Source organism: Chelonia mydas, chromosome 4, assembly GCF_015237465.2.
Source record: "Chelonia mydas isolate rCheMyd1 chromosome 4, rCheMyd1.pri.v2, whole genome shotgun sequence".
NCBI classification, from domain to species: domain Eukaryota; kingdom Metazoa; phylum Chordata; order Testudines; family Cheloniidae; genus Chelonia; species Chelonia mydas.
In genome coordinates, this window is record NC_057852.1 from 32,117,744 (window position 1) to 32,130,238 (window position 12,495).

The following is a 12,495-nucleotide window of genomic DNA, read 5'->3' on the forward strand; positions in this document are numbered from 1 at the left end:
GCAATGCTCTATTTGCAAAGTTAAAACCAAATCATCACATGAATTCCCAAACTAGGGCAAGCACTAGTTTTAGTCACTTTTTCCAGAGTAAGTCCTTGTATACTAACACTGTACTTTTATTGTAAACCTTTATAGTTCATGGACCACTCTAAAAAAAGGAACATTGTGTCAACTCAAATGACAAACTCCCATCTGCTCACACTAACAAATCTTTAATGCTTTTTTATTTTACAAGCTACTTTAATATCTACAACCACATTATAAAATCAGATAATACTCAGAAGAATGCACAAGGAAGTTTTCTAATTTTAAAGTTATAGGAAGATTCTTAGTACCATCTCAAAGTTTTTTCCCTTTAAACATCAGCTCTCCCTCACTGGCTCTTGCTCTCAGGGCATTAGAGCACAATACATTTATTTTAATGCTATTGATTTAGGGAGCCTACAGCCTGCATCACATCTTTTGGGATTAAAAATATTGTACTTTTATCAGTGATGTACAGGAAAATATAGATTATTGTAGATTTTTAGAGGTTTTTTTTAAAAATTTTACTTAGAAAAATGAATTTTTGGAACCATAGCAAAGCTGGGGCTAAACTGGGGTTAAGCTAAAATTGTGAGGCATAGAATTCAGATATTTTTCACCATATCCAAAAAGGTGAGTCTCACACAAATAAAGCCTTTAATCAAACAAACAACAAAACAAAAAATAAAGTCACCCTCCCTTTTAGCTCCTTGGCAGCAGACAGATCCCATTTCCTGTTCCTATCTCTGATTTTGACACTCTTGGCTTCTGACTGCAAGGAAAGTCATTTTGAAATTCTCTTTACCCAAAACCATCTCATCCCACTTGTGGTACTTGGTTTCACTAAACTGCAGCACTGGCATATATTTTATTTTAGAGATATGACTGCTGAATCAGTGTGTCAGTTTTAAAGTTCAGACTCAAGAAGTGATCCTTCAAAAAGTGACTACATTGGCAGGTGGAATAAAGTAGATCACCCAATACACCTTTTCCACCTTCAATTAGAATGTACATTTCTATGAAAGGTTGGGGAGTCCTATGGTGTGAAAAAACAGAACTGCTTTTTTTCCTTCATCAGTGTTTCAAACATGGACCACTATTATTATTGTTTGGCTAATTAATCTTTTCTCACTTCCCACAGTACAGTCAGAAGCCTATTTTTCTGCATATTTTAAAAATTCTCATGTTTCAGGAAACGTCATTAAATTATTTGCACAGAATGAGGCCTACTCTGCAACAGCTACGGTAATAACAGAGTAAAGGAAAGCTGAATGAACAATTCTCTAAAAGAAGGTATATATCTGGATATATTCAGCAGCACTCCGAACACTGATTTCCAGTTTGGGATTTATTTATTTTCTTTTCCTGTTCAGATCAGAAAACAGCTGCCCAGAACAAAAGTGGATCACTAAATGCAGCATTTATTCTTTAAAGATTTGATAGAAAAAAAGTGTTCTTTGTAGTAAGATGTGTGTGATACAATTTCAGCCTATTACTTTCAATGTTCACTCTCTAAAATATTTCTAAAACATAATCTATTTAATGCAACTGTGATCTCTCTGGCAATGGTTTCTCCTGTTTTGCTGAAATATGTATAGACCCTAAATATTTACCTGAGCTACACTGCTTTTCTACTGGAACTTGACAATGCTCGATGCAGATTTCATTGCTGCTGAAAGAAGTCCCTTGCCAGACTTAAAGCTTCACATTTTTCATCCAGTCCAACTGAAGTTCCATGTCAAATGATAAAATCAAAGCTCTTTCACTCCAGATCCACATGGAAAGACACTAATAATCTGGATTTCTTGTATACTGCAGATGTCTTAATGCCCTTAGGGTTTATGATGCTCACACACAGTCGACAGAACCCTCTAACTTTAAATTCTCTCAAAATTTGTAGTGGTTCATATCTGTGGAGAAGGAACTGTCAGAAGACCAGTTGGCTTGATCTTGTTTATGCCTCCATCCAGAATGCAGACTCTTGGATATTTGATTTGCACTAGATGAGCTGCAAACTGAAACAGATACACATCGTTAGTATGCTGTCTATTGCACTCCTTTTTCTGAGCTAAGAAAGCGAAGTGAAACAGAGGATAACCTTAATAATATCCCTGTATAATATCTGCATTCACCTGTGAACCCCACAACAGAACTGCTTTCCTACTAACTACTATGGCATAGCAGCCCACAAGAGTTTGTTTGTTTGTATGCATTGCATTAAATTTGGTGGTAGTGAAAAGCCGCACATTGGTCGCTCTGAATTCTCTTTACAGATGATGTATTGTACAGGCATCTGCAGGTCCAGTTTCCTCATCCATCACTATCAGGATTCCTTAACATCTGATCCAGAGGAACCATCCTCTAGTGGTTTAAAAGAGGAGATAAAATTCTCCATAGTCATCCAATTCCCAGCATCTGTCATTATGATCAGTGCGTTACCCTGACATTCAATTTTCCCAACCAAATGTTGTTTGGAAAACATACAGCCAACTCCCACCCCCACAATTTAACAAGTCTGTACAACGTTTGTTTTCTTCCTGATTTTTTACCATTTACTATCCATTTGCACAACTCACAGGAAGTATAAAGCACTAAGAATTACTTCTGCCAGCCAACTAAATTACCAACTCCAATAGGGCAATAACTTCCATTCTAGTGCCACCATGTGAACTGAATTTGGCACACTAAACTGTAGCTGGAAGAATTTTTTTTGTCTACTTCCCATTTAAATGACCATGACGCTATAATAGCTACCAAGGCTTAAGACTATGTGCTTCAGCGTTACCTGCTCAATGCTAAAACAGAAAGACAGGGGAATTTCCTTTGAGGGCGACAAACAACAACAATTAATAGTAGCCAAGTATTAAACTTCCCCAGCTGGAATTTTCACCTTGTAACGTGTGTGTTTTATGTCACCCTTAAAAGGCATTTTAAATTGCACATAATTCATTTTTGTACATCTGTATGTCAAACAAAGTTACTGCATTCCTTTCCAAGTGATTCAGGTTAGACGTGAATAGGGAGTGAGAATTCAGTACATGATCTCTGATCACTGAAGATTTGTTCAGATAATATAAGGGGTCACAGCTGATCAGTGTCAGGGAATTCCTAGGGTCACGTCTCGTGGAGGTACTACCCTAGGGAAGACCAAAGTCAAACTATGTTGGTGTGTCTTCTTCCTTCCTCATTGGCTTCTGTCAGTCAGTGGAAGATTCAAAGGATCAAAAAGAAAAACATTACAGGCATTAAGCAAGATGGGATATGTAACTGCCAAGTGATGCCAGCTTGCAACAGAGGAATAAATACCCTGCATCCATGGAAAGTTCTCTGAACCAGAGCTTCTTGCGATATGCATTTGAACTATTCCTGAGGCGTATTCAGACTCCCCCACTATCCTTACAGTCACTAACCACACACAAACACATATATGGATGTGTTTCTTTTTTTAAAAAGAAGTACGTGTGCTATATTCATCAAAAATATGCTGGAAAAATTACCATACGCTCTTAATGACATACATTTATCTCATCCCGTATCTATACCTCATCATACCTACATCATATATCTATCACGTTTTACTCATCAATAACTCTTCAAAAGGTACATACAGTGTCTATTAATATTTTAAATTTTAACTATAAATAGGGATTTAGCACACATTGGTCTTAATATGACTGCCATTTCATTTTATTTAAAAAGTGAATCTGAATCACACATAATTGCTTCTCATTTAGGGTTTGTACATCATAAATCTTGTGCTACACAATACTTTTGCCATGCCCCAGTAATTAGGGTATAGTTAGAAATGAGCTTTCACTGCATATTTGACAAATGGCCCATGTAAATCCTGCTGGTGTGCTGAGGGAGCCCCATGGCAACCAGACTGGAGAGGCCTGTGACAACTGGGAAACAGCAGTTGGAGTGGGGAGACCATCAGAGAAACGGAGGAAGAAAGTCCGCTAGTTGGGTGGTTTGAAGAAAGGCGTGATATTGTAGAGCGAGGAGAAGCAAGCATTCAAATAGTTAGGAGAGAGGCAGGGCAGGAAAAGTAACCGTGAGATGGGGACAAAGTGGCAGAGTAAGAGTTCTTGCAAGTAAAGAGCTGACAGGAATTTGAGGAGGAGGTACTGATTCTAATGAAAAATTAAGAAAGAAAGTATATGCTTGTTCTGGGGGAGAGGCTGAAGGGGTCACGGGAAGCACTAACACTAAACTGGGAGGAGAGGTAGATACGCTGGAGGGTAGGGACAGGATACAGAGGGCCCTAGACAAATTAGAGGACTGGGCCAAAAGAAATCTGATGAGGTTCAACAAGCACAAGTGCAGAATCCTGCACTTAGGACGGAAGAATCCCATGCACCGCTATAGAATAGGGACCGAATGGCTCGGCAGCAGTTCGGCAGAAAAGGACCTAGGGGTTACAGTGGACGAGAAGCTGGAAATGAGTCAACAGTGTGCCCTTGTTGCCAAGGCGGCCAACGGCATTTTGGGACGTAAAAGTAGAGGCATTGCCAGCAGATCGAGGGACGCGATCGTTCCCCTCTATTCGACATTGGTGAGGCCTCATCTGGAGTACTGTGTCCAGTTTTGGGCCCCACAGTACAAGAAGGATGTGGAAAAATTGGAAAGAGTCCAGGGAAGGGCAACAAAAATGATTAGGGGACTGGAACACATGACTTATGAGGAGAGGCTGAGGGAACTGGGATTGTTTAGTCTGCGGAAGAGAAGAATGAGAGGGGATTTGATAGCTGCTTTCAACTACCTGAAAGGGGGTTCGAAAGAGGATGGATCTAGACTGTTCTCAGTGGTAGCTGATGACAGAACAAGGAGTAATGGTCTCAAGTTGCAGTGGGGGAGGTTTAGGTTGGATATTAGGAAAAACTTTTTCACTAGGAGGGTGGTGAAACACTGGAATGCGTTACCTAGGGAGGTGGTGGAATCTCCTTCCTTAGATATTTTTAAGGTCAGGCTTGACAAAGCCCTGGCTGGGATGATTTAGTTGGGGATTGGTCCTGCTTTGAGCAGGGGGTTGGACTAGATGACCTCCTGAGGTCCCTTCCAACCCTGATATTCTATGATTAGCATTTGGGAGAACTGTAGAGACCATTCATCAGGACACTCAAAGAAATCCATTGACAGGACTTATCAAAGACCACCAGGGACAAACATCTAGGACAATATCATGAACACAAACTGAAGCAGCTAGATCATGTCAACCACCACACACTGATGTTTATATAGTCAGCTGCTAGTAGGCCTGGCCAGACAAAGGACACTCTGGTCAAAGCCTAAATCATAGCTCAGTCACACAGGAGCAAGACATATATTAGTCTTCTACCTGCATGTAATCAAGCTCCTCATAAGTCAACTGACTGAGGACAGTTGTTCCCAGTGTAGAAAGGTGACACAGGGGCTTTGTATTCAGTCTGCCAGAGCAAGGTACAGAATCTTTCAGGTTGGGGACTTATACAGTGACATTCCCACACCCTAATTGCTCTCTGAGGTTCCCTGTCCCCATTTTTCCATGTTTTGCCTGTGCAGGTTATTGCAACTCTTCCAGAACTGCCAGAGGGGAGAGCAGGGACCATAATCCTGGGTCCTTAAGTAGTATTTAAAGTAAAACACACCACACAGAGAGTTTTGAATTACCATGCATGTGTTTTTCAACTCCTGATAAACATAATGGGATGTTTTTGCTCTGCCAGACTATACCAGTGTAGAGTGGTCAACCAGGAGCTTGCTTTAGGTGCTGTTCAACCTATCTCATTTAACCACCAGCAGTCAGAGACACCCCATACTCTTCTTCTGGGAAACTGGAGATGTACTGTCTTCCCTTGATGTCATCCCCAGCACCCTCAACTTTGTGGGTGACAGCTGGAGGACAGGGGCACAAACATTACTATGAGGGAGCTTCCTGGCTGTCATACAAGATCCCTAATTCCTAATCCCAACACACCCAGAGAACTCTGCAGCCCTGGGGAACATTTGTGCTCCACAGCATCAGATGGCTCCATGCTGCAGAGCTGGAGTGGGCCAGGGTTTGACCCTAGCTTAACAACTACCTGATCTGATTACTGGAAGGGGAAAGAAAAAGACAATGCCAATTTCATGTTCTGTTATTTGTATATTTTGTTCTGAAAGCGGAAAGAGCTGTAGGATTCAGCATTAGATTATATTTGAAGTGTTTTGTTGGCATTATCAAAACTTCCTTCAGTCTCCCTAATTAAAATATTAACTTTTTATATTTCTCTTCTTGTATGCATTGGTTCCTGCTTCTTGCAGATAAGCAAGTCAGCCAGAGAGAGAAGAACAGGAGTTGTGCATCCCACATTAATTATAAGATTGGAGATGGAATTGTATGGAAAAATGTTCTAATGCCACCTGGAATCTTATCCTGCCAAGGTACACTGTATGCAGCTTACATTATCAAAAAAGGTGAAAGGGTTATTTCTGGCATGTATACTGCTCAAAGGAATGGGGAGGAAAGATTATTTCAAATATTTACATCAACTTCAAGTCTTTTTCACAACCTAACAGTTATGTACAAATATCACGTAGTAAAACTTTAAAGACATGAGAAAACAAACAATACAAAGAGAAAATTAATGTTGCTCAAACACAGACTTTAAGAATTAACAGTCTAAAATGAGTAAAATTCCTGACATACAAATACCATGAAGTAGTGTGACCTTCTGAGCCACCGATAGATTTCTTCTATGGTGTCAGCAGCAGAAACTCTAATTTCAGAATGCTAAAAATTAGTCTCCCCCAGTGTCCTCACATGATTGTGTCATTCTACCATATTATCCATTGTGTATGGGCTCATATTTTCTTTTTCAAATACTAAAACAAACTATCAAAATAGGGGCCTAAAGTTAGAACCTAAATAGTTTATTTTGCAACCAAATAAAAGTGACCTGATTTACAGGGTACTGTGAGCACAGAAGCCAACTGGTGTTGGGGATGCTTAGTTTGGAATAACCTGTAAAACTTTTTTTTTTTTTTTTTTAAAAGGCTTCTTGGAATATACATAAATTGTGCAAGCACTATTCAAATCTCATTTCCAACTATCCTTGTGACATGTAAAATTCTTGTGTCCCCCTTTCTTATAAATCTCAATGTTCACAAACAGATCGTGGTTTCCTCAAATGTATCAGTTACTCAATAAAACAGTTATTTGCAAGAATTCACTAGTTAATATTCAAAATTTGAGGTGTGTTTATTTGTCATTGAACAACAAAAGTTGAATGGCATCATTTTTATTCCCTGACTGGAGAAGTATAACTTCAGGAAAAGGGCTTTAAGTCTCTCAAGGAGAGGCACCAGATAAATAGGATTTAGGAAATACTAGGAAATACTAGAAAAATTGACTGACTCTCTTTTCTGGGTCACATAGGCTTTGCTGAAGTCATTGTTCCAAAAATGTTAGGGCACTATGAAATTTACTAGCTGCATGCACAGTTCAATTTAATTTCCTCATGTCACATTTGCAGCAAATAATTGAGTGTGTGGAGGGTGCATGGAGATCTTTGAATGGATTGTTTAGCCACTACCATCCCAGGTTTCTGGTGACGGCTTTGGGAACCCTGCCCGTTTTCTGGGTTAAGCACCAATTAATTCCACATAAAATATGCCCTTTTCAGTGTGAACTACTGAGCCTGCAAATATTTAATATTTAAGCATTCTTGTGAATAAAACTCCTTTACTCAAATGCTCAAAAAGAGGCACAGGCACAGCTGAAGCAAATTCATTTTAATTTAATGTTGGATGCCACATTTCAGCAGCTCTACATAGAAATATACACAGTAGGTTTGACCCTTCTTTCCATCATTTAAGTACCATCATGTATCAGGAGCCATAATGATCTCCATGGTTTAACTGGGAACCTTAGATCCCCCTAGGGATCATTTATCAAACTGTGTTTATACCAGACTACTCAAAGCAGTAAAACCACACAGCTTTCAAGGGTACCAGTTGTATTACACTGGACGCATCATGGTCTCAGAATGTATATAGTGGAGATTCCTGTGACAGAATGCAGTTTGAGCCATAATGGATTACAGTCAGTTCCCAACTCTCTGCAGGCTGGCCATCACAATAGTGCTGTTTAAATTTCTTGCTTTCACAGACATTCCTGTGGCCAGGGAAAATTAAAGGGTGCATGGGGAAGGAAGGAGGAATAGCATAGTGTACCAGAATACTAAGTGAAAGAATGCTGTGACCAATCATCAGTACAAGGAAGCAAAGCCACACAAAGAATCGGAAGGCAATGAGATACTCACGTTAGAGATCTCTCTCATCCAAACTTTGTACTACCAAACTTTGTATATCCAAACTTTGTACTTTGTAACTTTGTTACAAGATTCCTCAAATGTTCATTTCTTTCTATTGCTTTGTAAACATATGTTACAAAAGCTTCAGCTGGGGGACTGCAGGCTGTTTTACTGTAAAATGGAACCAGTAGGCTGCCCTTGATTCTAGTGAAGGAGAGTAGACATGAACCAAGCAAAGAAATTATTCACTAGTATCCATGAACAAGCTTTCTCTGTTGCACTGCTTCATCAGAGAAGGTATTTTTAGTACAACTACTTCTAAACACTAAGGGCGTGTCTACCTGGAGACTTAGTGAGTTCAAGACAGGGTGCACACACCAGCTTGCCACCCACAAACTGGCCATGTGGATCCTGCTACCGCATTCTGCCATGTGCTTTCACCTATTGCTGTCAAGATACTCCCGATAAATGACATTGCACTTTGATATTCAGGTGATGGACATTAAAAAAATGCAATTAGCTAGGCACTGTTACTTGATAACTATTAAAGTAGCACCATATACTGAAAAGGAAGAAAGGGAAGGAGTTAAGGTATAAATTTAGCTGTAAACACACAGTATGTTAAAAATGCACTTATTGTTCTAACAAGATCAAGGAAGAATTCTTTGCATACTGAAGAAGATACACTTTCCATTCCATAACTTCAGCTACGAAGTGATAACTGAAAGGTGCTACACACAAGAGTTTGAATGAAAGTATTCCATTCATCTACATAGATGGACAGCTATTATCTGGAATCAGATAAGGTTATATGAGTGTCAATGTACATGAAAGAGAATGATGCTGCCCTAAGCGTTGAATCTTCAATTTAGGAATGTGAAAATGCAATAGCAAACACAAACATTCCTGAGAACAGCTGAAAGTGAAAAGTAACCCAATTCCTGAGAATGTTCTTGTAACACAGCAAATTTGTACCAACCAAAGCACTTCCACGAAATCTAACATCTCATATCAATATGGCTGAGTGGGCTGTGAAACAATAATGGGGAAAAATACCATTTTAGGATTCAACAGAAAACGTATCAATTGATAATAAAGTGTTTGGTATTTTTTGGTTGGTTGTTTTTTTTTTTTTTTTTTTAAGGCCCTTAGTCATCCAGGATTTCCAAGAAGTTTAGTTTAGGGGATTTGTTTTTAAATGGGATAATGTTCTTTTGAAACATTTCCCCTCCCATCTCCAGCCCAAAAGTCAGACATATGCTGGTTTAATTTTAACTTCAGTTATTTTCTTTTTTGTCTAAGAATTGCTTTATTTGTTTAAAAGTGTTTAACAATTGCTCAATGACAGAAGTCCATCCAGGGCTTAAAGGTCCTGCTCAGAGAAGAGATCATGTTGAAGTCTAGTCTCCTTTTTCTGTACCATATGGATAGTGGAAGGCAAGGCCCACATGGAGCTTCCTAGTTCCAAAACATAACCTGCAAGGTTGACATCTCTGAAGGAACCCTTCGAGCATGGCATCTCCAGATCAAACTACTGGCTCAGCCCCCATCAATCTTTCATGCCTTCACAGAGGGCTTGGCTCGGGGGAGGTAAAGCACCAGTCTCGCTTCCCTTATGTCAGTGTTTCCCCCAGAATTCATGGAAATTTCTGGGGAGGTAAAGCTCAGGGTTCCACAAGTGCCTATCAGTGCCTCCTAGAACCAGAAACATCTAATAAAACAGACAGACAGATCAAACTCCTCCTTAAAATAACCCAAACTTTCTAATAACTGTCAGACGCATTAACCTCATCAGGGATAACAGAATAATACACATTTGGGGTTTCTAGGCCAGGCTGCTTTTGATTTATGAGCTGGCAAAGGAACAGTGGGAAACTTCTCCTGACTCTGTTTCTTTTTTAACTTTATTTGTTTAACCTACTTACTCAGGGCAACGTAAAGCCTAACTAAATAATATCTGTGTAGTACTGCAAACTGTAAGTGCAAAGTAATTAAGGCCAGTTGTAGGGGTGAGATAAGAACTCAGGATGACCTCCTGGCTCACAGCCCTGTATCACTCTCCTGTGATCCTGTGGTGTTTGGAAGTGTAGAGTGGGGATGACAGCAGCTCTCTTTTTCCCAACTTCATAAAATGTCCACTGGGAATCATAAGGACTTTATCTTATTTGCACTGGGACCATGCACATTATATATTTGCTCCAGGGCCAGATTTACAAGGGTATTTAGTTGCTGCAAGATGCAGACAGGTGCCGACGAGTACGTCTACACTTTGAGCTGGAATTTACACCTCCAGCTCGAGGAGACAGCTAAAATCAGAGGCGGTGCAAGTGACCTGAGGGGTCAGCCATCTTGAGTTTGTACCTAGTGTCCTGGAAGGATATGCTTTCAGGGCAGCTAGTCCCTCCCCCATCACTCATGGTGTCCAGCTACATTCTACTTTTAGCATGCTAATAGAATCAGAGCTAGCGCAGATATATCTCTTCAAGCTGGAACTGACATCTCCAGCTCAAAGTGTAGATGTACCCTAAGATGCTTAGGCTCTTTTGTAAATCCAGCTAGGTGCCTACCTGCACATTAAGGCACTTAAATGCACTTGTAAATCTGGCTCTCAGTCTTTTAAAAAAAAAAAGAAAAAAAGTGACCCTTGGTTAATATTTCACCCATGTGAAAGTTCAGAGATTTCTGTTTGTTTTTTAATTAAGTTAGTAGGGTGTGCATGTATCAAAATATGGGTTTTTAAACATGAAAGTAGCACCAACCTTTACCCTGAAGAGACTAGCCTCTTTGGCTGGGGTTTTCAAGAGAGCAAGTTAGGTATCAAAATCCAGTTGCAATTCAATGGAAGCTGGGCACTTAACACCCTTAGGTTCCTTTGAAAATTCCCAGCCTCCATATAATCGAAACCATCAAACTTCTCAGTAAGAAATTCAATACTTTAAACACACAATGCAACATCTTTAGTGCAGTACTAAGATAATTAGGAACAAGAACATTCATTAACATTGGTAATTATACACTGACTACCTTACCTGCTGACTTGAACATAGATTTAAATATAATGTAATTATTCAAAAATAATTATTTTAAAATTTAAATGTAACAGCTAGATGCTTATGTTTTAAATTTTGCTGACTTTCAGAAGTCTGGCAAGTAATTATCTAACAGTACCATGCTACACTCAGTCTTCAGTCATGTAAAGAATGTAGTCAGCAAAAATGGATTCTGGTAATGGTCTCTCAATGCTATAAAATAATCTGTTTTCAGTTGCTACCTATTTCCTCCCCACCTCACTTTTTTTTTTTTTTTTTTTTTTTTAAAGGAAAAGGAAAGGTTGCCATGTGAAAGCGTCACCAGGCAGATTCAGACAATATGTCATTTTCGTAAGGTAGAAGACATCATCTTGGGCCAGGAATGGGTCATACTAAAGAGAGGTTGAACTTAAATTTTTCTTTGTGCTTTGTAAAGAGTCAAGAAGACCTCATACAAAACCCAGATTGCTTGTCTTTGCTTTGGGGATAATTCATAGATCTTATCTCATAGTTACTCTTGACTGGTGAGAATTATTACAGTATTATGGTACAACAGCTTGCAAGAGGAATTTAAAAAATGATCTACATAATGGATTAATAATAAAGCAATGACTTTACCAGGTCAAAATAATCAACGTAAAAACAATCAAAAGTTCAAACTCCATGACTGAGGATTCACTGTACAACTATAAAAACACAAGATTGATGGTTCATTTAGTTCTGCCCCATGGCTGACCAGCCATCTCTCTGTAGTGAGATCCTACACTATTCCCAGCATTCCATCCAACAATATTTTCCCACAGTAAGAAAAAGTCAGAGTCTAATTATTATCATCAACAGATTAAGAATGTTACTATACTAAACATGCCTTCTTGTTAAAGAGATTGCTTCACTGCTGAGAAATGATCGGCTGGTGATTGAAGATTACAGAGTTAGGCTAATATAATCTGTGTATTTGTATTACTATCAGGGAAAAAATGGTCTGAAAACATTTTTTTTCCAGTTAAACATTTAACTAAAAATAAGAAATGCATTAAATAATCTGGGCAAGTCAGGAAAATGGTAAATTTTCTCCAAGGACACCAGCCCAGGTAGTAGTGAATGTCACTATTGAGGCTAAGCCACTAACTCTCTCTCTGACATTGGTCAAGTCAATTGATCTCTCCTAA

General features: G+C 39.1%; 1 protein-coding gene across 9 annotated transcripts in view; it reads right to left on the reverse strand.

The window, feature by feature from the left end:
* Window positions 1-207: 207 nt before the first annotated feature.
* Window positions 208-12,495, reverse strand: part of TBCK (TBC1 domain containing kinase) — a 181,165-nt gene continuing 168,877 nt past the window's right edge. For all 9 annotated transcript variants that reach the window (XM_043545291.1, XM_007054394.4, XM_043545292.1 and 6 more), the window contains one exon: window positions 208-2,039. In XM_043545291.1, coding sequence (XP_043401226.1) covers window positions 1,929-2,039 — 111 coding nt within the window. In that variant the 3' untranslated portion in view covers window positions 208-1,928. The remainder of the gene's footprint in view (window positions 2,040-12,495) is intronic.